Source organism: Oryzias latipes, chromosome 16 (assembly GCF_053564925.1).
Source record: "Oryzias latipes strain Hd-rR chromosome 16, Olatipes_Hd-rR_3.1".
In the NCBI taxonomy this organism is placed as follows: Eukaryota; Metazoa; Chordata; class Actinopteri; order Beloniformes; family Adrianichthyidae; genus Oryzias; species Oryzias latipes.
In genome coordinates this window covers 19,463,185-19,489,143 of record NC_136252.1, presented here as the reverse complement: position 1 = coordinate 19,489,143, position 25,959 = coordinate 19,463,185, and the positions used below count along the sequence as shown (strand labels likewise).

Below are 25,959 nucleotides of genomic sequence, written 5' to 3'. Positions count from 1 at the left end.
TGTTTTGTCTAGTCAAAAACTACAACTCACAGAGCCCCATACCTTCACATTTGGTATTATCGAAAAGTATTATAGATGCCAAAAAGGAGTTAATTCAGTTCATGCGGTGGTTGGGAGATATTCAGGTTTAGAAATGTCTTCAATAGAGGACAAATTTGCATCGCTGGTGGTCTTGGAGGATGTTTAAAAATGACGGTAGCTTGAATTGAGCTTCTTTGTCAAATTATGTGTTTGCTGTTTGTCATTTTCTGGCTTGTAATGTTTCTCATGATAAAGTCAGAGGAAATAATAAAATGAGTATAAACAGGATAATGACAATTTACATTCAAAAAGAACATCTCTGTCTTGTGAATAAACAAGGACACAGTGTTGGAACTGCATGTAAACACTTTCCTCCAGCAAAAACACAGGAGCACGCCATTTTTATAAGATGGACTGACCGGTGCTTGACTCATATTCCATGACCTTTAGCCTACTTTACTGAAATGTTTAAAACAAAGTCATAACAATAAATACTCATACCTGTGTATACTATGCTTCAGTACAGTATAATGTGTTGAGGGGAAAAGAAAGCTTCTGCAGTCTTATTGCATCAGACTGACAAGACTTGAAGAACAGTACCCCCTATTTCTTTTACAGAAAGATATTCTTGACATGTTAAAAAGAGATAAGCATGCTTAAGAAAATAAATCCTTGTTTGGACACTAATGAACTTGACCAGAATGGCTTGAAAAGATTTGAATTTGGATTGAAATTTATCTGGCAACAATATTCAATACAGTGACCTATAGGTATCTCTGTATTATTAGGAGTCTCTTTTGCAGCACTTGTGAAGAACCAAATGTAACAGGTGTCCAACTTCTTCTTGGTTTTGTTGTGTTAAAATGTTAAAAGAAAATCTTTACACGCATTAGCTTTATTGGCATCATCCTAAAATATGTAATGGAGTCAACTAGAACCATCTCTAGTTATCACAAAGGCAAAGTGCTGAACACTGACAGAGACTCACTTTTTAAGTTGCAATGTAATTATCAAAAAAGCAATGACAGATATTTTTTGGCTGTAGGAGGATGCGGAAGTGACCATTCACACATGCAGGAAAATGTGCAACTGCACAGAAAAAAAACAGCTGGGGTTTAAACAAAATATCTCAGTGTAAACTAAACAACAAACACTCTAAATTAAAGATAATTGAATATGTTTATTTTAAACCATAAAAGTACAAATATGAATGTCGAACCCTCCCTGCTTCTCTTCCAACAATCTGACAGTGAATTTTCCTGATGTTGTTTTCAAGAAGGGACAAAGCACGTCTTGAGGAAGCTTAAGTCCTTCAAGTTTGCATTAAGATACTCCATTTCTTCCATGTGTGTCAGAGCGGGTGACTTAGAAGAGGTCGAGCAAGCTGATGGATGTTTTGTAAGGTAAAAACCCTTTTTTGGAAAACATTAAGATTCACCTTATAACACAAAAAAATCAACAATCAGTGTCTCCAGATCCCTATGGAAGGGGTCCCTCCTGCTCACACGTACTCTCAGAAGAATCTTAGAGAGGACAACTTCCTTTTTCTCCTGGGATTAATAAAGTTTGTTGTCTTGAAAACTGGAAATGGTATTTTCAAATGAAATACTAAACCATTGCAGACATCAGCTGACGATGAACACAAATCTTCAGCCCTCTTATTTATTATCCATTTAGCCTTTTTCAATTAACCAAATGCTTTCAAGAATAACCTTTTTTTTAAAGAAGTTCCTAATATTACTTTGTATTAGTATTCATCTCTGTAAGTGTAATTAATTGCACTTTTTATTCATAATAAGTTTTGAAAGAGTAGAGAAACAACATCTGGAAGCCTGTGATGCCTTCTTTGTGACGCTTGGTAACTGCTTGGTTGAGGAAAAGCTCTGCTGCAGCCTTCATCGGGGGTTTAGTGAAGGACTGAATCCGAGCACCGACAGAGACAAACAAAAGCAACTGTGAAAGGGGAGGGGTGGGTCGCTCTAATGCAAATATCCACCGTGCCCCTCCAAGAACCTGCTTTGACAAGAGATTTCCATCCAAATGTGAGAGTTTCGACGCATTTTTGGGAGTTGTTTTACGCACAGCCCCTGGCCTGCGCGGAGGCTCCGTCGAGTCAGCAACGAGTGAGAAACTTGAGATTGCTCCTCAACTGACGGAGGGAAGGCTTTGTGTGGAGACAACCCACCCGAGACGCCTGTGAAGAGGGCCAAATGCACCTGCTGAAGGACAACTTTCAAAGTTAAAACAAACTAAAAACACGAGGTAAGTTATGATTTGGAGCCTCTAAACTGGGACTGAGCTTGAAAGCATGGAGTCCCAAACATGCCATTTTTTGTTTGTTCAAATAACAAATTGTTTTCCACTGAAGAGCATTCATCTTGACTTGGGTGTCCTCCTAATGGTTTGACCTCCACATTTCAGCAGTTTTACATACTTATGATCTGTGTTAAGTGGGTGCATTTTCTTTAACTTTTATTTTACGTTATTTGACATTAATTTCGTTTTTTGGAGCATCTTTTCTGTGCAAAGGAAGCTTTGGGTCAGATGATGGTCCTCAGACTCTGCTTTTATTGAAGACATGCATGAGAAAAACTGTGGAGCATAAAAGATCAGTGGGAGCCTGTTTGCTTGTTTAGACATGGGGAGGGGTCCTGTCAGCACCCAGGGGTCCAATACACACATGTACACACACACTTAAGCATTTACTTCCATGTCATTTTCCAGTAGAAAAAAAGGCAATATATAATAATAATAATAATATGTGGATTTAGCAAAATTGACTAGAAGTGATCCCTGCCCTGAGCAAGAAATACCACACTTGAAGTTTATTTCATCAAGTATAAGTATAGCAAGTTAACTATACATGTAGTGTAGAATGTATACTAACTGAATACATCTTCATACTAAATTGGAACATTGTAAGTTTACACTAAATAGATGGTATATTTAAGTACATTTCAAGTACCAGTATACTGCCTCACTTTTAGTATAGACTAAGTATGATTGTACTACACTTAAGTAGACTACTTTTTGCTAAGGGTGTCTGTATGATCAGCCTTGTAAGCAATTGTGGGGATTTTGACAGTCTACAGTTTACAGACAAACTATAAATCTGTATTTTTAGGCACATGAGTGACATCACTGTTGGAATTTGACCCATAGTAACTGTCCTAGTCAGGAACCTTCAGCTGCGATCAATCCTGGAAATTCTTATATATATATTTTTCATACTTTTAGAATTTTTTCACAGCTTTATAAAAATATGAATTATTGAGTTGTGTTGGAAAACCGTAGAAATTAAAATACAAGAAGTTCACCTGAATTAATACATTTAACTAGGACAATTTTCTATATTTACAGCCAAAACATTCTCTTTTGGATTTTTATCAGATAAAACATTAATTGAAGTGCTTTACATTGATAAAAATCACAAAAGTATTTACTTTTCTAAACAATTTTCCTATGGTTATAGTATTTATGGTTTCAACAAGTATTAATATTACTTTTGCCAGATAAAACAATCAAAAGAAGATTATTTATCTTTTTTAAATTTCTTTGCTACTTTATCTTAACAACATAAGAATTGAACATATGCTAAAAGTTTCAGCATATTTCTGCCCTCAAACTGTCGGGTTTTATTCATGTAATTTAGTGTGTAAAGATTTTGAAAAGATGAAAAGCGTTCAGAACAAAGATGTCTGAAAAAGCTCTGTTGTTTGTGTTATTAATGAGAGGAGTTGGAGGCAGACCGAGCCAAACGTGTGACCTGAATACCATTTTCCAAGGCGACAAACAAGCATGAAATTGGCTTCTCAAGGTAAAGACCGAGATGATCTGGAGTCTGTAATTACTTTGGCATGTCCCGTTGCCATCTCCTCATATATGGACCCCCCCCCCCCCCCTCATTTCACCACTGGACTAACCTCTCAAATAAATAAAAAATCCTGTAAAAGCTTGGATAAACTTAAAGCTGTCTCTCTTTCATGAAATGTGTTGATATTTCAGTATTCATTGTCTTTTTAATGTTGCATTTTTATTTAGTTAAAACTTTTTCATTTAATATAATTTTACATATTAAACAAATATTAACTTTTAAAGCTGTTGCTTTTTATAACTGTGAATTAGACAGCATTTGACTGAACAATTGATACGTAATTCATCTCTTCTGGCTGTGTTTTCCATTGGCACTTTAGAGTCAAAGCCCTTGAGTCAAAGAAACTTTTACGTCTTATTTTTTTCCCCACTGGTGGAAAGCAGAAAGCAGTGGAATGAAATGCTACTGTAAAGTTCTAGCACATCCCCCAGAGACACATCAAAGCTGACCCAACATGAGGCCTTGATCCGAACAATTGCTTCATTCTATCCTGCACCCCAACACCGACCACCCCCACCAACCCCTATTCCACATTTCCACTTGATTAAGCTTTAAGCTGAGCAGAGTTGAATCTGGAGGGAAAAGGGTTTGCTAGTCATGACTCAAAAGCTCAGCATAGAAAAAAAGGGGAAAAACTACCTTTCGTGCTCATTTTTGGGGGGTCAGGCTGGATATGTTGGTAAAGTTTTAACCCGCTTTGAATCCCCTTCTTCTTCAGAAAGATAGTTGTTTACCAGATATATTTAAATTATGCAAAACCCAAGAATTACCCGATTACTAGTACAACAGTTGTTTTTTGAAACATGAAGGGGAAAAAAACATGAGAGTATAAATCAATGCAAATCTTTATCAAGTAGTTTTACAGCTATTTTAAAAAAGGTGAACACTAGTTTTGAGTAATGAGAGTTGTTTATGTGTCTGAAAAAGTCTGCATAGGTCTATCACAAATTGAGCATTGCTTTATTTACATACATTTCTCAAAAAATCCTTCATTCTTTTTTCTTGCAAGCAATCACAGCTCTTGGTAAGGCTAAGCAGAGGCAGCCTGCAGGCCACTGTACACATTCTCTATCTGGTTGTGAGGTTGCCTGGCAATAGGAGCTGCAAGGGCAATGGTTTCTTCCCTCCTGCGGGCTTTTCTCTTCTTTTTGTTTCATTCCGGTAGCCCCATTTTCTCTTTTTGCTGCTAGCTTATGACTCCATTTACATGTTAATAGATTAAAAGTGGCTCATCACGGACTGGATTGGAAAGCTGATTATCAGTATTGCATGTTTGAGGAGGTTTGTAGAAACTTTGTTTTGTGTTTTGAACAAGAGTCTCAGCAGTTTACCAGCTTGGTATTGGTGTGTGTTTAGAATCTGGATTGTCCACTAGAGGAGAGCAGAGGACCAATGTAAAATGTAGTTTTTATGTGTTAGTTGTAAAAGTGGAAAGTTTTTAACAGAAGTTTTTAACTGTTGGATACACGGAGACTGTTCTTCTATCATGAGAAGAAAAAATACAGAAGGCTAATAGTAAACAAAATAGTTTTTATATTGTAAAGCTGAAGGCATCTGCTTTTTTTTTTAACCCCAACTAATTTCAGATTTCCCCCTAAGTGATCAGTTAAGGACTTGTAGCTTTTGCCACTTGTCTATTTTCTTAAGTCCACGAGGTTGTGGCTGTGAAAACGTCTCCACGGAACAACATGCTGTTTATCCCCAAAGCCACCACATTTCAAGAGCCCTATCACCTCTGCATCTCTAAACAGGAAGCAATCATTACTCTGACCAGATCCAACAAATGGATGGAGCGAGCCTTTAGTTTATTTAAAATGTAAAACTCATTTGGAACAACAAGGAAAAAACACCAGTGGTTTTAAAGATTTTTATTTGTTTGCTTGAAAATGTATACTGCTATGTATTAAACACAAAAATGACCAAAAAAAATACGTTTTGAAAAATCCATTAAATGAACATATAATTGCATGGATGAAATGTCCTTGTGTCTCAAACTCTTTCTGTCTTTAACTTGAGCTAAAACCTTTGTTATTGAGGGGTTCCCCAATGGCAAAATTCTTCTCCCTGATAATTCCCACTCTCCAGAGATAGATATAATTAGAGCTATGGAAACAGGAAACACCTCACCCTGTCTATCGTTTTCTCCTCCCTCTGTCTGCCCCGTACCCCCCCTTTCCCTTAGATGTGCATTTACTCATTATCAGGTGCATGATGTTGAGTACAGCAATAATGAGCCTGCTGATGGTTATCTATGTGTCCTACATCCTTTGGTTTACTGGAAGAAGATGCTGATATTGCTGTTTATTTTTTGCTTCTGTCTGTAAGTGGTTCAGACGCTGCCAACTGAGTGTTGATCTTTGGGGAAAAAAAGTCTCGGTCGACGCATAAACTTCAATAATTGCTTGCAGTGGATGCATCAGTGATCGATTGACAGTAAAAACATATCAATCGATCGCTTTAGAAAAACAGCATACAGAGCTTTGTAGGTGTTTTAACTGACTAACCATGATGTGTTTCAGATGTTTAACTACTTGATGAGTTACAAGGAGCTGTGCCTCTTTAGCCCTTGAGTTCTGCAATTCATTTTCAGTAGTGTTTATGCGCCTTGGTAGTTTAGTCCAGTGTGAGAGATGTACTGGTCTATAATTTCAGCTTCTTCCTCCAAAGATTAAAGACTCAGCAGAGACCAGGTGTACAGCTCAAACTAAAGACTAGCCACCCATCAGTCTAACGTTCAGCTGCAAACGTCAGAATACCTCTGAACATGCCTTTTTTTTATGCCAGAGTATACAGAGTCTTGTATTGATCCAGAGGAGCTGCTCCCACCTTTCCTCTTCCTGGTGTGGAATGCACACCTGGAGGTATTTGCTGAATTGCTGAAGTAATCCATATAACAATATGTGCTGATATGTGGTGCCATCAAAAGTCCTCAAGGCTGTTTGCTTTGTACGACTTGGTTTCTTTGGATCATCAAGCCTGTTGATCTTTTAATTTTAATGCTGCACATCAGAGGAATGACATGTCGGCTGAATTATTTTAGCAGAAAACAGTAAAAAAAAAAAGCCTGTCACTGATTCGCAGATAACAATCCCCCAAATGTTTGCCTTTGAACAATCCAAAGAGCTCAGGTAAAGTGCAATAGTCTAGGCTCTTTTGTTGACATGGCTGGCCAGTTGAGTCGTTCTGCTCGCGGTCTCCCCTCACAAAGTACACAGAGGACGGAGATGGGCGCAGATAAAACGGTAAGGTTACGCCCCGCTGAGGAATTGGGATGCCTTGGGGCGGCTGGAACGCTTTCTGTCTGGGTAGCCTTAATTTTGTGATTCTTCTCAGTCAACAACACGACGTGTTTGATGGAACATGTCAGGTTGCTTCAGGACTTGTGGGCCGGACCTGTGGTCTGCTTAGACAGCTGTCAGCCCCTCGGTGCTCAGAGAGCCCCAAAGTCCTCCATGTGATGCTGCAGACTTCAAAGCAAGAAAAGAAATTGAGGTGAGTGCCGACTTATATCACAACAGAAGACATATCTGCGGGATCAGAAGTCAGTTTTTGGTTGTTCACTTAAGTTTACTTGAGATAGTTATTTCCTGGTGTAAGATTTCTTTAGTTTAGCTTCAGAAATAAAGGAATGTGATGGTTAAATTGAGTTACTCTGACAGGAAAGCATATATTTGACTTGGCTTTGCAAAAAATACGGTGTAATTTTAAAGTTTTATCACATATAAAGTTACTTATTTATTTTATGTATAAACACATTTAGAAGCATTTCAAACCCAAACAGACCATAAAATTATAATGTTTCATTGTTCCATTCATTAAGGAAAGAACAAACTTTATGCTTTTTTGCCTAAAATCCAATTCAAACAGGAACAAAATGAAAGATTTCTTTTCTCATTTATTATCTGTATGACTCCATCATGAGGAGGATTTTTTTTAGTGCCGTTTATGAATTTTTCGACTGCATGGGCCGCCGTTACTGTAACTCGACCTCGCCTCCCGAAGCCACCTGTGCTTGCGCACTCTGAGAAAACACTGACAGCCTTTGTGTCAGAGTGAGACATCCACACATCAGGGGGCTGAAGTATATGAGGGGCAGAATGAGGGGCGAGTGTGACAGGTGGCACACTCTGCCCATGTTTCCCCTGCAGAAAAAAAGCGGGATGAGGATTGAGCTGTTAGTGGAGCAGCTGTACCACATGGCTGAGGGTAAAAGGTAAAAGCTGGAGGGTACTATTCCTGGCACAGACTTCAGAAGAAGCAGAGAAGGTTTGAAAATTGCTTTTGTTTTTGGGCAGAACAGATTCGGGCGCGAGCTTGGCTCGGTTGTGGGAAGCCGTAGGTTGGGGTTCAGCGAGGGTCCCTCTGTTTAAGTAGCTGTGAGCTGTGTGCTGAAGCAATCAATCTGAAAGAAACAGCAGCCCCAGCTGAGAGGAACACTTTATTTCAGGGTTCCCAGTGACTGTTTGAGGCGGTCAAGCGGGACAGGTCGGGAAGGGTCAGGGGTGGGTGGGGGGCAGGCTGTGTGAGTCTGGATGTTGATGTGATGTGAGTTCTCAAGGCTATGTGAGACGGATGAAGGGAGAGGGATGCCTCTTTCACTTGACCATCTGTGTTTGCCAAACTTCTGAACTGCACTGTCCGAACTCCAGCCGTAAGTCTGAAACATGGCTTTGTTAACTTGATATTCCAGTTGTGAGATCTAAAGAATTGGCCAACAAGAGATCAATTCTCTGAGATTAAAACTAGAATTATGAAAGAATCAGTTTCCTCATGGGAGATTATGACTCAACTTTTCTTTTGATAGAGGATTTGAAAAGTTTTGAATAAAAGTGATAAAAGGTGCGGTTTATTTTCAGGTTAAAGTTGCTTTTTAAGAAATTGTACTTTGAGGCAAAACATATAAAGTTTGAACCCTTATTCTTAAGATGGTTTGTCACGTTTAGGAGAGTAACAGGCAAAATTGGTCTCCCTATGTGATAAAGTGTGATGTTGGTATGAAGTGAGGTAGGATGAAGGTGTCACATTCCACGGTGAGGTGTGTATTTGCGTAAGTGACCACCCAACTATCTACAGCAGAGTTGTTTTTTCTCTCCTACACAATTGTGTCTTTTACAATTTCTCAGTAGACTAAAGTCTGAATAAACAAATTTCTCCTTGTACATGCAGAGTTTTTGCACCAGCTTTCTTGTTACAAAAAGGACTAATAGTTTCCTAGAGTAAATTACGAAGTACAAACTAATCCTTTATTCATAAATTGCTGCCAAAATAGTTATAATAATAATATAATTAATTGACATAAAGCTGTCTATTGTCGCCTTTCCCTCCTTCAGTTTAGGGATTACACCTTTCAAACATATTCTATATAAATCTGACTTTATAGGAATGATTTGGAGTGACCTGGATAATACCAAATATAATAATCTTGGTTTGGTGTTTTTTGCTCAGCGTAACCAGTTAACCTATGATGCATGTTTTTGGACTGTGGGAGGAAACTGGAGTGCCAGCAGAAAACACACACATACACGGAGAGAACATGCAAACTCCATCCCAGCCAGGATTCAAATCAGGGCCTTCTTGCGTGACTTTTTTATCATGATTACTAGTACTAATTAAAATAAATAAAAAGATCACACAAAAGTAATTTAAAAAATGTAAACCTTTATCAAAACGTGCTTCAGAGAGATTTTATTATTAAAACAACAGCAAAAATGACGAGACTGCTGCTCTCGTCATCTGACCCCCTCATCCCCATGATGCCTCTATCTGATCATGTGCCGCCCCTGAGGTTTCACTATCTGCTCTCTCAGATCGCATAAATATTGTTTACCAGAAGCTTGCGTAAATGAGTCTATTTTGAAGCGTATGATGGCCCGTGGAAAAACAACAGGAAAAAGTTTGACTCCTGTGAGCATAGTGGCGTAAATTACGTTGTGCTGTCAAGAACTCCTCGCTGACATCTAGACTGAAATCATAACATTCTGTTATAGTATGAACCCGTGCAGTGTTTTTTATGTTTGTCCTGCATTCAGGAACATCACCGCTGTGGAACAGATCTGAAGCCTTGCCTCTAAAAACAGTTTGCTGTTCACATTAACAAGTCACTAGAAGTGTAAAGACACCATGATCAGGTTTTTGGACAAAGCCAAAACTGCTCTTTAAATATTTCAGCCAACCGAATATGTATATTATTTCTTGTAAAGAGATTTGATTGGCAGAAAAAAGTAAAGCTGGTTTTCTGTCTTCAGATATTTTATAATATTTTTTGTTGTTCGGGGATGTTGTAGCTCTGCAGCGTGACCTGCCACCTATCACAGACAGCAGGTGTGATTGCCATCTCCTCCTTCTTTGTTTGGAACACGGGGGTCAAATGCCGTGCTCTCATGCTCTGACGGCAGAGCAGACGTTCAGAGAAAATCTGTTGATACAGCAGGACGGATGGATGTAGATGGATTTTAGTTTTAGATTCTCAAACTCACCCTGTCAATTGATCATATTTCTTTGACCGAAAAAATAAACATAGCTTCTACTTTAAAGCTGAGACATGCTGAATCTCCCTTCTTAATTTTTTTATTTTCGCTGATTTATTCTGGTCTTTCCTAAGTTTTCTGCTGCTTCACCAAATTTTCGAAAGCTCTTGCTGTTAGACATGTTTAAAAAAAGGGTTTTGAATGAGAAAAAAGATAAAAAGCTACAGATCTTGTGGCTTAAGTGTTGACCACTATCATTATCCCTCCATCTGTGTGCCTTACAGTCAATAGGGTGTTTGAGAAAATCTCCTGCATCTCTACTCTGATGTTAGCTGTCTAAATGACATTCTTCTACATTCTTCTTAAATTTGGGTGTTACATTTCTACTTTGTTCTTTTTAAAAAAGAAGAAACATTCTACTTTTTTAACCCTTCCAAACAAGCCATGCTTGTGCAGTCTCTACCTAGTTGCACTCCCATGAACTTTGACATCTAACATGCCAGTTGAGGCCCGTAGAGGAGGGACCGTTTGACCTTGGGGTGAAACTACTGGGATGTCTGATCCTGGGAAGAAAGTTCGCTGCCTTGAATGTTTTTGACTTGTGAATAATTTTCCTCCCTGAATAATATGATTTAAATACTTTAGGACAAATCTAATTACGTCTAAAAATGTTAAATTAATCAGGGTTCAATTTTAAGTAGTAACTTAAACATTTTTGGAATACTGGATTAAAACTGCTTGTATTGTAAATTAATTTTAATTAGGTTGAGAAAAAAATGGGTTTTTTTTACATTTTACCAAATTAACCTTGCCCACCATAGCTCAAGATGAAAGGTTTAACTAACTTTCGACTTGATATCAAAAGCATAAACGCAAACCTTACATTTTTACGCTGTTACAAGACTTGAACAGTGAGATTCAAAAAAGATAGACATGAAAAGTCAGAGACAGAGGTAAAGCTGCTCTCCCAAAAGTCTGAGGCAGTCCAAATTATAGGTTCAACTGTGGCCTAAACAGTACACGAGTTGTAGAGACAAGGGTGTACTTGAATGGTCTATATGTGTGGTATGTGTACTCGTGTTTATATAGCAGATTATAGAGTAGAACTAAAGCAAAGACTAAAGTAGATGTAATGTAAATCCAGTATCAGACACCATCTGCCAATAAAAAGTTTGTATCTAATGTTTTTATTTGTACCTTTTCCTTCTGTTACTAGGTCATAAGTTAACAGGATTGTTAGCATGGGAGTAATTGGTGTGTTTGGATGAGCCCGTGAGTCCAGTGTGACTGCAGGGAAGTGACAGTGGAACCTCTTGTCTCGCTTGGGTCATTTTGATGTCTGGTTCTAATGACATCTCTAAAAAAAAAAAAAACAACCTAATTACCTTTCCTCACTACTGTCTCTGTGAAACCAGCGAGTTAAACACAAATCTTGATTTTCACACACACTGTGAGCTTTTTTTTCCCCTCTCACAAACAAGGGCTTCTTGTGTTGAGAAAGAAATGCTGAATCCTGTCATAAGTGATGGTTTTAACTCAATCAGATCTTCTGTACTAGGAGGTCACTCTGCATGTGTTCTTGTTCAAAGAGTTGGGAAGCCTTTCAGGGGAATATCATTGTGACCTGAGCCTCCAGTCCAGTGCTGATGTCTTCCTTTCTTTTTTTCCCTGCAAAGCAGCAGAATAAGCTGAAACCCTAGTCCATTTGTACTACAGGGACAAAAGGGGACCATTGTGGCAGGAGGGGCAGAGGAGAGCTGCCGGTGGAGGTAGGGGTTGTAAGGGTCAGGAGGGGGTTTCAGAGAGGATCTGGTCAGAGTTTGCAGGTTTTTGGGGCTCAGAGCAGCACTGCATGGGTGGGGGTGCAGGTTTAGCAGTGACTGTGTTTTGTGACAGCCCGGAGTTGCAGCAGCGTGCATTTATCCAGAGCAGCGGGAGCAGCAGCAGCAGGGCGGGGGAAGTTATGCAGGAAGAAGGGAGGGCGAGAGCCGGGGAATCCAGCGCTCTGCCTCTCTCACGCTCTGGAGTTTAGTCTGCCCCAGCTGCCGACACTACAGCACCCAGAGGGGTTCACCAGGGGTGAGACATGGTGCTGGACCTGTTGTCACAGCGATGACTCGCATCTCTCAAAATACGGATTGTCAGATCTTCAATAGAGTGGATGACTCATTATTTGTTGAAGCTTTGGATTTCCTCTGTCACGGGTCAAAATGCACCCCAGGGCAAAGTCTCGCAGTTTTGACAACTACCTGAGTATCAAGGTAGGAAATTGAAGTTTCTTTATGACTTCCTTCTTTACTTTATCTCTGACTGGATATGTGCTTAAACTTTGAAAAGGTTTATCTCCAAAGTTGGTGTTGTGTCTTAATGCACATGTTCCAGACATGGGTGTTTTTAAAAGAACAACACTCCTGACTCCTAACTAATATTATGACTGCTTGGTCTACAGCCAAAACATTCCCAGCCATTACATTTTCATACAATCTGGACAAGGTTTTACAACATAAAAGTACACTGAGACACTTTCTACTTCATTTTCATCCAGTGTTTGTCTCTAAACACAAAATAGACTGTGTACTCCATGTCTTGTATTTACTTTTTGTTTAGACACAGAGTTGCATCCTGTTGCTATCAGTCTCCTTCTTGTTTTGGAATGCCCTCATTCCATATTTACCCTGCTTAGGTATCAGCAGTCTTTGTTGGTTTCTTTTGTCTCCGTTGTCAGCCCTCTTCAAAGCTCTCATTGGCTGAAGGACCTTCATTCACTTTTTGTCTCCTTTGTTAGCCTGTCCTTTATGCACAGGCTTGATCAATAATGTAAATTTCAGTGGTTCAGGCATTAAAGCATTCATTTGTGGAAAAAAAGACCCAATGCTGTTAAAAGACAATATCCTGTCAGTTTAGTGGTTCACATCCTGTTCGGAAAAGTCAGTGGTTGGCCACTTTTTGTGAAAAGCTTCTCTTCTAATCAGGCAGGAAAGTTTTCTTAAAGATGCTCTTAAAACTACATCAAAAGTGAAAGATGTCACAGTCGAGGATACTAAGAAGGCAGATTCCTTCTCAGTTAGATCTTCTCTGCCCCCCTATGAAGTTGGATTATTGTGGGTGCAGATCAAAAGCTGAATCAAACTATTCACTAGTGCAGAATGACTAAGATAAGGTGGTGGTTGGTTGGGTGGGTGGGGGTGGGGGGTCCCTCATCAGCCTTCTTTGTTGGCATCCTGGCACCTGGCAGCAGGGCAGGTCTGAGCAACCACGAGGCTTTGTCCTCCTGCCTCTGCAGCCACTTGCAGGTTGGTTAGCCAGCGGCCTATATGGGGGCGCCGGGGCTCTCCTGTTACACTCCCTTGGTGGCTTCATGCTCCACTGGAGGCCTGGCAGGCAGTGTCTTTTGTGTCCCTGACCCACTAAATGTGTCAGTGACCACTCTCCGTCCACTCTGTATGACTCCCCGTGTCTGTGGGTATTTTTCTGTCTTTTTGATGCACCTTTTTTGTTCTTCTAATCTTTTAAAAAATTATATTTTTCTGCTCCATCTTTGACACCAAGGTCCAAGAGTGATGCTTTTTTTTAGAACAAAGTAATTCACCAATTTATGTTTTATTTGGGTTTTTTGAACTTCAAAGTTCATCTCAACAGCTTCACATATTCAGCTTTCTTTTCTCTCTGTTTAACTGTTGAACAGCTGGTTTTACCAACAGCGCAGACAAAAATGTTCCACCTGGAGTGTAAAACCAATAATTACCACTCCGGCCCTCCGTAAAGCAACCAAACTCACAAAGACCTGGCATCTAAAAAAGAAAAAGGGGTTGGACTTCCCTCTCTGCTCTCATTCTGGCTAAAAGCTCTGAACCTAGACATACAGAACTATACACACTACATTCCTCTGTGGCTCAAAGCGGATGGGAAGCTCAGCTTTGGTGCTTCAGCCATTCTGCTGGGATTTGCAGATATGTTTTGGAGCGTGCAGGTGACACTTGGTGGAAAATCTGTAAAGCTTCATGACAATAAAGGAGATGTTTCACCTCATATGAGATGTTTGTAGGCATGCTGTTTTTCAGCATCTTTGATGTAAACAGAGCACTTTCCAGCTATTTTGTTGCAGACAAACAAAAATTTGTCCTGGATTTTAAGTTGTAGTTGAGCTCAAACCTCTGCTGTGTCAACTAATTGTTCTTCAAAGCCTCACCTCTGCCTTGGAAACCCGAAAACAAACCGTTCCTAGTAAGTGCTTTCCTCCTATTGTTAGCTCTCCTCTGATAAAACACCATGTCACTCCTCTCCTGTTGGGCGCAATAGTGACTAATGTCCAGAGAAAACTGTATGTCTCAGTAAAAAGAAAGCTGACTGCTAATGGAAGTGGGTGTTTTGTTCCCGGGCACCAGCACTGTACAGCACATGCCACTTAGAGAGGCGGAGTGCACAATGAAGGCCTTGTAGTAGAGTCGTGGCATGTGTGCGAATGAGCTGAACTGTACTCACTCTCCTCTAATTGATGGTGCTGAGCTGCTCGGATGAGCAGGACAGAACCCACAAAGGATGAAATATGGACTTTGGCATGAACAAAACTCAACAGGACACCTCTTGATGGACTACTGTTGTCATGTAAATTCTAAGTAGACTTTTTAGACAAAATCACAGTTTCATAGAGTTTTAGTGCGAGCTTGTGTGGTTGCCGTAGCTTTGCCGTTTTTGTTGGCTTATCATGTGAGGCAGATGGGTTCTACTCCACGGTTGTGTGTTCCACTCAGGAAGGACAGATAATGGAGAGATGTTTGGGCTCGGCTCTGACTAATCACAGGAAGGTTGTAGCCGGAACCACTAACACAACCACCTCAGCAGGTCAACCTCATCCATGACTGTGGTGATCCCAAAGGTGCTGTTCGCCTATCCAGTATCAGTGTTGGAAATGTCATCTGCTCTGCCGGGGAGGGTTGACCGTGTTCCAGGTCACGTATGGGACAGATGACATGGTTGATGCTAATTTTTCCACCCTCCAGGTCACAGCTTGAGCCCAGCCTGGACTTTCCATTTTGGTTGTTTTTGTTCGGACTGTGACGTTGCTACGACCAGGTGTTTCCCGTCATTGGGATAGTCAAACTTCCTGACTTCTCAGCTTAATGGGATTATTTGCTGCCCACGAGCAGCGGTTGATCCATTTATAATTATACTATAGTCTTTAAATGGAGCTTAAATGTGATCCTAACAAAAACATTAGCACCCCTCAAAACTATTTCTTTCCACACGCTGTGTGCTTTTCCTGTAGTACCCAAAAAACATCAATAAAAAATACTTACCGGCACCGGTAAGTATTTTTTAATCATTATTATTATTCTGTGGTTTTACTTGTGCTTATATTTAAGATCTGAGTGCCAAGAGTCCAGATTTCTTTGGGATGTATTTTGTGTTTTTATCAGCCATCACACACAAAATTCACTTTCCTCTTGTTTTTTAAAGGACGCTGAGACGTTGGACAAGTGTATCCAGGGCACCTTGTCCTCCCTTTACCGCCCCTTCAGTGTCACTGCGTCCACCGTCCTCTGGCAGCTCTTCAGCGTGGTGGAGAGGCAGTACCGTGGGGACGGCCTCCGCTGCTTCATCGACTTCTTGCTCCCTGCTAAGAGGATCTTGCAGATCATCCACAGAGAGACCTGTGTGAGTCTTGGTCACTGAAAAATGGGAAAATAAGAGGACCCCTGCAGTTTCTTCTTATTTGGTACAAATTTTCTAGGCCTACACCATAAATCACAAATTTATTTACATCACAGGATCAGTCTGTGCGATACCCCCATTGGAAAAGACAATGTAAACTTATAAATGTTACCTTAGATGTTTAACCCATGCTTAAAACAATCTCATGGAAGCTAAACGTTTTTAACAAATCAAATAGAGCCCTTAAAGCATTTGACCAATCAGATGGAGCTTTTCACAATTTTGACCAATCGAATCGAGCTCTTTTATGTTAAATGCCCGCCTCCCTTGTAGGCGTGGGTCATTTGGAGTTAAGTTTAAGTGGACAAAACTGTTGCAGTGAAATGTAAATGGTATATTAATTGTTTTTGTTGGGTGGCTGTGGTGCAGAGGTTTGGTTCCTGCCCTCCCCCCCATATATCAACGTGTCCTTGGGGAGAACACTGAACCCCGCATTGCTCCGAGTGGTTACAGGTTGGCGCCAGTGTTCGGCGAATGTGTGTGTGCATGGGTGAATGGGACTGTGACTGCTACGCGCTTTGGGCCTTCAAGGAAGGTAGAAAAGCACAATATAGGTATACGCCATTTCCCATTTATTTGCTGTTTGTTCATGTGGCGCAAGTCATATTAGCATCACAATATTGATGGCTAGTTTTGCACCTTTTTCCTCATATCCTGCAGCCCTAAAAGGTACCATTCATTTTTTTTTTTTTACTGGAACCATATCTTTCTTTGGATGTGAAATTGTGAAAGTCAATATCGCCTCTCAGCAGCTCTGATTGCTTTTGGGTTGAACAGGGAATCAGTGAAACTTTATTCCGCTGTATTCATGTCTGCTTTGACGACAGCCATAGAGCAACAGCTTCATCTAAGCCTAGCCCCTGAGAATGGCTCGCTGTGCATGAGAGTCTTTGTATTGCAGGCAATATGAGAGGCTTCTGAGAGAGCTTACATCCTCTGTCTTTGCCTTGGTTTTCATAAGAGATGAAAAAAAAGCTAACCCTTAAGCGCTGTCTCTTTGCACTTGTTTTCTTTTTCTTCTTCTGTTTTTTTTCTCTGCTGTCACGGCAAAGATTTGTGTTGTGCCTGAACTGACAGTTTTCTTTTAAAGTCTCTCCTGATTGACGAATCTAGTTTGTGTTGTACAGGAACATTAGTCCCTCCTTTTTGAGTGTTCAGGCTCAGATGTGTTTGGTAAGCTGATGATGAGATGATGCATATTTCCCGAGAGGTGATAATGACTGACTTCTCTCTTCCTCCCCAGCTGAAGTTCAGAGGCCTGCTGCTCTATGATGAGGGGTGGCCACTCTGCCTTCACGAGAAAGTCATCCTGCAGCTCGCCCCTCTGCACAAAGTCCGACTAAAGCAAGGAGATTTCTATTTGCAGATAGTTCCTCTAGGCCGCAAGGCTGCAAAGCTTGTGATAAAATGTCTGTCGGCCAGTGGGCAGGCCGTTGCAGAGATCCCCATTTTGGAGGGCATGTACGGAAGTGTTTTCACGGCTGAGTTTCTGCAGAATGTAACACGCGACCGCAACCTGCACCCACTACAGAACTGTCTGCTCACTACTGGTACGGCTGTGTACAGGACAGCTTGGACAAACGTGGTGAATCCGCTGTTTGTCAGCAGCACGGCAGACGCCATCATGCAAGCCCGCTGCAGCAGAGACGGCTTTCATGGCCATCTCAGCACCTGCAGCACCAGCGGATCCACTGGGACTCTGGACAGCCATCGCAGCTCCAGAGAGTCCCTGATCTCTCAGGGAGCTGACTCCATCTTCTCTGAACCCAGTTCACCAAACAGAGACCACAAGGACTCCAGCGCTGAGATCCAGGACGTCAGCAGAGATGATCCTGCCACAACCATTAACAAAATCGCAAGTTCTGTTGAGGATTGTGCTGAAGGACTGGGGGATGAGGATGACAAGGAAAAAGAGCAAGGATCCAAGATGCATTCTTTCAGCACAGACCTTAGTAACCCAGGCCCTCGACGCCGCATGCCGAGGGACTCTGTGACCTTCGAGAGCAGGCGACTTTTCAGGAAATCCTACATGGAAGCTTTGCAAAACCCCATGACCCTTGGTTCCAGCTCTGAGTCCATCCTGGAAGAAAGTTCAGAGCCCAACACAGGCCTAAGAGAGAGAACAGTTACACTAGGAAGCAGCCCTGACACCCGCACTTCTCCCAGAGAACACCTTTCCAGGAAGTTTGGCAGCCGGAGCTGGCTCGGCGGAGATGATTCCAGGCCAAGCACACCTCTCTTTTACCTGCAGAGGGGCCTGAGGAGTGCTGAGAGGCGGGCGGAGAGGCGCTCCAAGTCGCTGGAGAGGACTAACAAAGCGGGCCAGAGCAAAGGTCATAGAGAACGATCCTCCTCCGGAGGCTCAACCAGCATCTCCCCCAAAAAGCTGATGAATGGCTACGCCCTTCGATTCGGCAAGCTGGATGTGGAAGCCGTGTTTCCAGGAAACGACAGGAGAAGCAGCAAAGAATACTCAGGTATTTCTATGATAACTATCCTGTCAATGAGCCATGGTAATAATCTTGATGGAGACGTTACTGATTAAAACTGTTTAAGTTAAAAATAGATATGTGCTCTGATGCGACATGTTTCAACTGTTTTACCTGTATTTCTCTGCAAAATTTATTTTATTTTGACACACCGTAGAATCATGGTTTAAACAAAGCTTTAATGTTTTGCCCCTAGGACACTTCAGCAGGTGCTAAGATAAATGCTGACATTCTGTTTCTCTTTGAGCCACAGACAAAACAAAATCAATTCATGAGAATAAGACAGTGAATATGAGAGATACTGATCTAAAATGTTTGCAAAAAGGATAAAATGACATCTAAATGTAACATATTGATAAAAAAATTGGCACAGTGTTAGCAAATGGTAATAAAGATGTAATTAATTTAAAAAATACTCCCATAAAGCTGCACTAAAAAAAATACATGATTGAGTCATAAAAGTGTAATTCTGACAAAAGTGTTTTTCAAATGTCAAAAATGTCAGGATAATGAAGTTAAAAGCATCTGTCCTAAATACTTGTAGTTGTCCACAACAATAATCAGATTAAACAATTTACTTTAATAGAACTAAAGTAAAAATTATTAGATTAGATTTTATCTTAAAAATCATTACTTACTCTTTCAAAAATGAAAGTATGCAATTGAAGCTTGCTTTTTAGCTTGTGATCTCTTCCACTGAAATTCAGTCGTGGTGACAGACCATGACCCATCACATATCAGGCCAAAAGAATTTAACCTTAGGTTGTGCAATTGCCCTAACAGTGAAATGTAGTTGGTTGTTCCCGGCGTGGTTGTGCAGAAATGCCCTGGAGCAGCAATGGTTATGACAGTTCATCCTCAAACGAACTCAGATTGATGTCTTTAAAGCATTCGTGCTTCTATTAGTGACAGTTTGCCTTTTGAAACCAACGGTTTGTGTTACTTGGCACGTTCGGCGCACAGGTACGGCCCTGCCCATGGAAACGGCGCATGAACCACAACTGTTTTCTTTTCTGCTGTCTGTCTGCCAGCTGGGTTTTGTTCCGTTTCGGTTTCTGCGGGGTAGCTCAGCAAAGCAGCAATTGCTGAGTGCCAGCCAGGAATTCTGTCTGCTTTTAAACCCCTCTGCCGCATCTGCGACTTGAGATGTGAGGCGAGGAGTGAGTTTGGCCTTTGAATTCAGACCAAAGACCAAGTAGTGGTAGTATAAATACTATAGTTAAACCACATCACTGGTACATGGGTGAGATTACCTAACAGAGGATCGTATTTCAGCGTCTACAGAGTAGGTTTCCCACAACTGATTCAAAGAACACAAAGGGTCGTGTAAACCAGCCACAGGGACCCCAGCGTCTCACAATGAAGTGGCCCTGCAGTGATTAGGCTGACTCTGTGATTGGGCTGGGGGATGCACAGATCCCCACAAAAGTTTACTTTGTGAGCCAATCAACCACTGCGGATCCACAGGGAAAAGAAAAATGTTCAAGCTGAGTTGCTGTCTGTGGAAAGTCCAGAAACATAAAACCCTACCTGCACTAGTTAATCCTAGTCAATTAAAAAATGGAATAAATCAACTTCTGCCAGCAACAATGTGCAGTATCCGAACTGTGTGGCAGATGTGGTTGGATGTGTTAAATCTACAGCAAAGTGTGCAGATTTGTCCTCTTTGATGGGTCAGAAATGCCACACCGGACAATACTTTGCCACTTCCTCCCAAACAAAGCATTTTAGGAAATATGCAGCAAACAGCGGCCTGGTCATAGTCGCACAGGAAACGCATTAACTGTTTGAAGACAATAGAGGGTGTGCTTGGGGGGGGGGCTTACTGTCACAAAGCAACACTATAGAGGCCTCGGACTGATAAAAAGACAACACACAACAGACACAACAAAGGTGCAGGCCGGCTAGGGGTTTAAGGGTAAAATTAGGGTGAATTTGTTCTTAACTTATTGCTTAAAATTGTTTCTATTAACTTATAAAAGTGCTAATGGAGAAATGGCAATTATCTCTTAGATTTTTACATGAACTAGACTGTGTAAAGTTGCATTTTTTTCATTTATTTTAAATTGTATTTATCAATAGTAAGAAGAAATTTTTTTTACAGACATAAAATAACATTTCCCTAAATATAAATACCTGTGTTTTTTACCATCTACTAAAGTTCATTATAATTTAAGAGATATATCTATATAGAGAGATATTAGGAGTACAAGTGTAACCTAATTTGAGTTATAACGGTGATTACAGAGGCTACTTTTTTTTCTTTTAATCGCTGACAAGATCACATGTTTTTATGAATGTTGGTATTTATTTAATAGTACTCATTTCAGAGTTATCTGAGTTACTCTTAATCGTTAAATTTACAGCTTTTTTTTGCATAGTAAAAATTCTATTAATCACAAACAGAGTACAATCTAAAGAGGACTATAAAAACTACAAAAAATCTTAGAGAATCTTAAAAAAAAAGTAATTTTGGTTTGCAATGCCTTTCTGGTATGGCTTTTTGCTGTGTCTCATACTGCATTTGTGAATAGCAGCTGTCACAATAATGGCTTTATCATTTGTGTTTTTAGTAAATAAAAAAACATGATGTGTTAAAGGGCTATTTAAGTTTACTACAAAAAAGATGCAGATGAGCTCTGAGGGCATACAGGGGTTGTCCATTTCACCTGCTGTTGGGGTCTTTCTTGGCTGCAATAAATCATCCAGCAGGCTGTGAAGACGATGCATTCTTTTGCCGTCTTGCTAAAAGGCATTGTGGCTGTAAACTGTGGAAACACTTAGGAATGCGAGGTGCATCGTTCCTGTAAACGGAGCCTCCGGGTATGGTGGGAGGAATGGGAGGAGATGAGGATAAGAAAGTCTTAATTACTGGAGTTACCTGTGAGTCAGGCTGACTAAACACCTGAGCTCCATGATGAAACAGGGTGAACTCACTAATGAAGAATCTGTCTAACCACTAATAACGGTTTGTTATGCTGAACTTTATTAAGTAAGAAAGGACTGCCTGCTGAAATTAAAATGATTGTAATTGATTGTTTTGTTAGAACAATAACTGACCGTTCAAGGCAAACTGACTGATTATATTTATAGCTGCAGGACAGCGGGATGACACCAGTGAACACAACCAGAGCAAAACCACAATGGAGGAATTGGACGATCCCAAAGCTGCCAATGGGTTAAACACTGAGCAGAGCTCTTCCTGTGACTATAACTCAGCTTTTCCCAAACTGGTGTCAGAGATCAACCAAGAGCTGCTTACATCTGGAGCTGTGACCCTGCCTGGTACTTCTATTTATAAAGCTTTTATATTTAGTTACGTGTTTTGCTGAGCCTGAGTGTATCTTTAAGATCACCTGCCTTCTCTCATCCAGGAAACAGGGATCGCAGCGGCAGAGCTGTGCTGCAGGTGTGCACAAGGTCTCAGGTCTGGACAGGAGAGGCGTGCACAGTCAAGGAACTAACCTGTTTAATAGGATACTACCACTCAACTCTGCAGTGAGTCTCCCAACATCCTCAGCTTTATCACAGTTTGTCAAAATAGTCAAATAAATGGCATGTGTTAATTTACTGCTGAAGTCAACTTAACTATTGACATTTTTAGCACTTTTAGAGTTTTGCTGCATCTTTAGATTATCTGCATTAACAAAAAAAGTTGTGTAAAATGTTCATATTATTTTAGTGTTATTGAGAAAAATCGGCTGTTTCTATATTTGCAGATTCAAAAGTGAGATAAGCCGATTACCGCAAGATAGTGAACTAACTATGAGACTCTGGTTTCAGGAAAGAGAAGCGTGATAAAGGTCTAACTGCTGTAATAGACAGCAGACGGCAGCAGCCTGTTCCCACTCTGTTGTCATCCCTGTCTGAATTTCAGGTAAGCCCACAGTGGAAAATATGTAATTACCCTCTAACACACCCTAAGCCTTTTTAATCCCCACAGAAAATCCTGCTGTTTTCTTGACTGAAATGCCTCTTCTCCTTATCAGATGATTCTTTGTATTCATTTTTTTAATCTTTTCTATTACTCTGCTTTTTGCTCTGTGATACGGAGCTGCCTTTCCTCCTAAAAAGTCACACCTGAAAATTTTACCAGCTGCTCTTTGAGAGCATTTTTTTGAAAAAGCTTGTCCTCGGGGCTTTTGTGGAGAACCTGTCCTTACTTGTCTGTTTTTGACCTCTTGCTGGGAATTAGTTTGCTTCAGCCAACTCGCAAGATATAAGCCTCTAAGTACTGTAAGGACATGAGGTTTGCAAATGTCTTGAATATGTTCTTGTGTGACAGTCAGTAATTTAGGCCTGTTTTTTTAAATTGTGCTTTTTTCTCAGGTTTTAGTACCAAATGCACTTTATTCTGTTGTGTTCCTGGTGGACAAGGAGGCATCAATCAAACTTGATCGAGACATCGGTGTACAGGTAAACACATGAACGTGAAAAAGATGGCATGTTCTGAAACTTATTGGTGTGAGATATCCAAACAGGTGTGAGCTCTAAAGAATTTGGATTGTGTATTTACACAAAAATAAATGTAAATATAATTGTAAATGGATTCAAGTTTCGTTATGCATTTTATAATCTCCTAACTCCTTGCTGTCAGATCTTTTAGACTAGCTGGGATTGGTGTGAAGGTGGTTTATAGACCCACTCGTGTTTCTGGTGTTTTTAACTTGTTCCAGCATTTGTTCATGATTGAGGACATATACAAAGAAAATTAGGTTTACATTTCGGAGTATTTCTTTACTCAAATCGATGTGAATCAGGAACAGATAAAAAAAGTCATTGGAAAAAGCTTTTATGTTTGTAGGTGTAACATAAAAGCCACAATCGGCGGGCCACAAGCCCCTTGCTCAGCTCAATTCTGATGCATCCACTTGCAAACAAAGAAATCCATGTACATCTTTGTTTTCTTCATCCGACCTGGTATCTGGCTCTAAACCAAACGGCTAGATTGCTCCAATATTCCACGCCATTTTTTGTTACACTGGTAATATTAGGTTTGGGTTGTAAGCGGCAGGAGAGTGGGTAACCAGATGGATGATGGGAAATGGGGTTGATTTTGCAACAAAAGTTCCAACTCAGAGGCAAATTTCTAACTCCTGCCGCTCTGCAGGATGTTCTACAAAATTACATTTTCGATTTTGGCTAAAAATGGCATTATCTTAATTAAAAGACCACTGGGAACGCTTTGAAATTAGATCAAAAGATGATCAGAGTGGGACTTTGAGTTGCTGCTGCTTTGATGAACAACAACAGTTAATACTTAGTCTGGTAGTGACAAAAATTATTTTTTTCCCCTCGGCCCAGACTGAGACAGTTTCCTCGCTGAAGGCCCTGCACAAGCACATCGACCCGACCCAGCTCACCCGAGACCTGGAGGGCACTTTCCACTACGAGCACCACCACTGGATCAACTTCAGACAGGTGGTAACATCATCAATATCTTTAGAAAAAGAAAAAAAAGATCAGCCTAAATGTTGTTTTGTTGAACACAAAAAGGGAATTTTCGTGAAACTGCAGTTTGGCCAAAGTGGTGCAGAGTTGAAGGACAAGGAGTCTCTCAGCCAGTTGAAACATGTTCATTATCTCATATGGCAACGGTTTTGTTTTGACGAGGTCTGTGCTGATAACCCTCACACATCTCTTTCCTCCCCTTTTCTCTTTTATTGCAGAAAATTGAACGGTTTGCCAGCAGCTGCTGTGCAGCCATCTCCTCCCTACAGGAGTCCATTAGCCTGCTGCATGCCACGAGCAGCCTCAAGACCTCGAAGGTTAGAGCTGAAGAGTTTTGTCTCCACGTGCAGTTGTCTCATCTTGGCTTGTGAATAGTCACAACAGATTGGGGCATTTTGATTGAAATTGGAGGGAAAGTGTGGACAAAAAAGTTCGAAACAATTCCACTTGGGGAACCAGAAGGATCTGCAGCCTTGTTTGTTGTTTTTTTTTTTAAATTCATTTTGGCACAATTTGTATCTTGCCAGGACGTGTCAGAGGTGTTGGAGCAGCAGAGGCAGCTCATGAACTGTGTGCTGGACGACACTCGTCTGAACAGGCTGCGCCTGGAAGGAGGAACCGTGCTTGCCCGCATCAGGAAGGAAGAGGCCTGTGAGAATGAGTGCTACAGGTACAGGATGGAGACTGTGAGGATTAAAACGTCACCGCTTGCTTCCTTAATTAAAGCAGTGTCTTCTGTTTTTCAGGGACACTGTCGACGTGTTGAACGCACTCTATAACCAAGTGGATGAGGAAGTTCACAAGCTTGTGATTCTGTCCAACAAGTCGCAGAAAGAGTTGGGGAGCCTGCTGGAGGTGCGCAACTTTGAGGAGCAAACACAGCAGGTGAGCTTAAATGTACTGATTTAACTCTTCTGAACAAATAATTTACTCAGAAAACCAACATCTGTTTGCAGATTAAACACTGGTTTAGTTTAGCAGGAGAGAAGCTGCTTAGTCCTCTGGAGTGGACAAATATTTCTTTGAGCAAAATTAAAGAGATGAGGGAGAAGCTGGACCACTTTCTGGAGGAGTCCGTGGTAAAAATGAGTTGCTGCACACATTTATTATTTAGGTTGAAGGAGCCAGGCCTTAAAACAAAAGTGTCTTGTTTTTTGGACAGCATCAGCAGAGGCATGGCTTGCAGTTGGTGAAGAATTCACCGGAATCCCTTCCAGACTCGGTTCTGATCAACTTCAAACAACACCTGGGTTCCATATTGAGCAGAGCGGAGCAACGGAAAGCTATACTGGAAATCCTAACAAACCTGTACGAGTTCTACGACTCGGTAAGCACGCTGCAAACAGAGGTAGCCTAAAAAAAAGGAAAAAAAGATCCATAACCGTAAGAAAATCACTAGAAAGTAGTAATATTATCTGTCCATGCAGCTAGTCATTTTTACTTAACACGAAATTTGATAATTAGATGGGTTTCAAAAGAGAAAAATAAGTTAAAAAAGCTACCTATTAAACAGAATTACTTAAAGTTTAATGTTATATAAAAAATTTTGCTAGTTCTAAGCACAATTTTTGTATCTTTTGAGCTATAATGTACCTAACTGCAGTTCATTTTTATTACACTGTCCAAAAGCTAGTGTAATAGGTGAAAATGGCACATTTTAGACGAAAATGAGAATCCCATCTTAGTACAAGATGGCCCCTCTTAAAAAATCCTTGTAAAATCTAAATCTAGCAGTTGTTCTTTGAACATTTAGTTTTTGCTTTCAAAAAAAGATTAATGCAGCAAGTCTAACTTAACATAACATATGTTGAACTTTAATATAGTATTTAACCAAACATTAACCAAAATTTCCGTTTTTTAGAGTCCTAATTAAGTTTATTTATGTCAAGAGTACAAAGCAAAAGGATTTTGACTCATTTTAATCATAATTTACTTATTTTTTAGA

At 40.5% G+C, this 25,959-nt stretch overlaps 1 protein-coding gene across 7 annotated transcripts in view; it reads left to right on the top strand.

The window, feature by feature from the left end:
* The first annotated feature begins 1,917 nt into the window (after positions 1–1,917).
* Positions 1,918–25,959, top strand: part of plekhg4b (pleckstrin homology domain containing, family G (with RhoGef domain) member 4B) — a 32,613-nt gene continuing 8,571 nt past the window's right edge. For 4 of the 7 annotated variants that reach the window (XR_013648162.1, XR_013648163.1, XM_011485189.4 and 1 more), the window contains exons 1-13: positions 12,183–12,623; positions 15,820–16,017; positions 17,318–18,551; positions 21,657–21,848; positions 21,938–22,061; positions 22,347–22,440; positions 22,893–22,979; positions 23,868–23,984; positions 24,233–24,331; positions 24,542–24,684; positions 24,761–24,899; positions 24,971–25,093; positions 25,177–25,341. Coding sequence is in view for 5 of the 7 variants with exons in the window: in XM_011485189.4 (XP_011483491.1) it covers positions 12,573–12,623; positions 15,820–16,017; positions 17,318–18,551; positions 21,657–21,848; positions 21,938–22,061; positions 22,347–22,440; positions 22,893–22,979; positions 23,868–23,984; positions 24,233–24,331; positions 24,542–24,684; positions 24,761–24,899; positions 24,971–25,093; positions 25,177–25,341 (2,766 nt within the window). In the remaining 2 variants the exon portion in view is untranslated. Of the gene's footprint in view, positions 2,284–7,226; positions 7,388–12,182; positions 12,624–15,819; positions 16,018–17,317; positions 18,552–21,656; positions 21,849–21,937; positions 22,062–22,346; positions 22,441–22,892; positions 22,980–23,867; positions 23,985–24,232; positions 24,332–24,541; positions 24,685–24,760; positions 24,900–24,970; positions 25,094–25,176; positions 25,342–25,959 lie in introns of those variants that run through there. The other 3 variants (XM_011485190.4, XM_078932814.1, XM_078932813.1) reach the window with 3 other exon arrangements.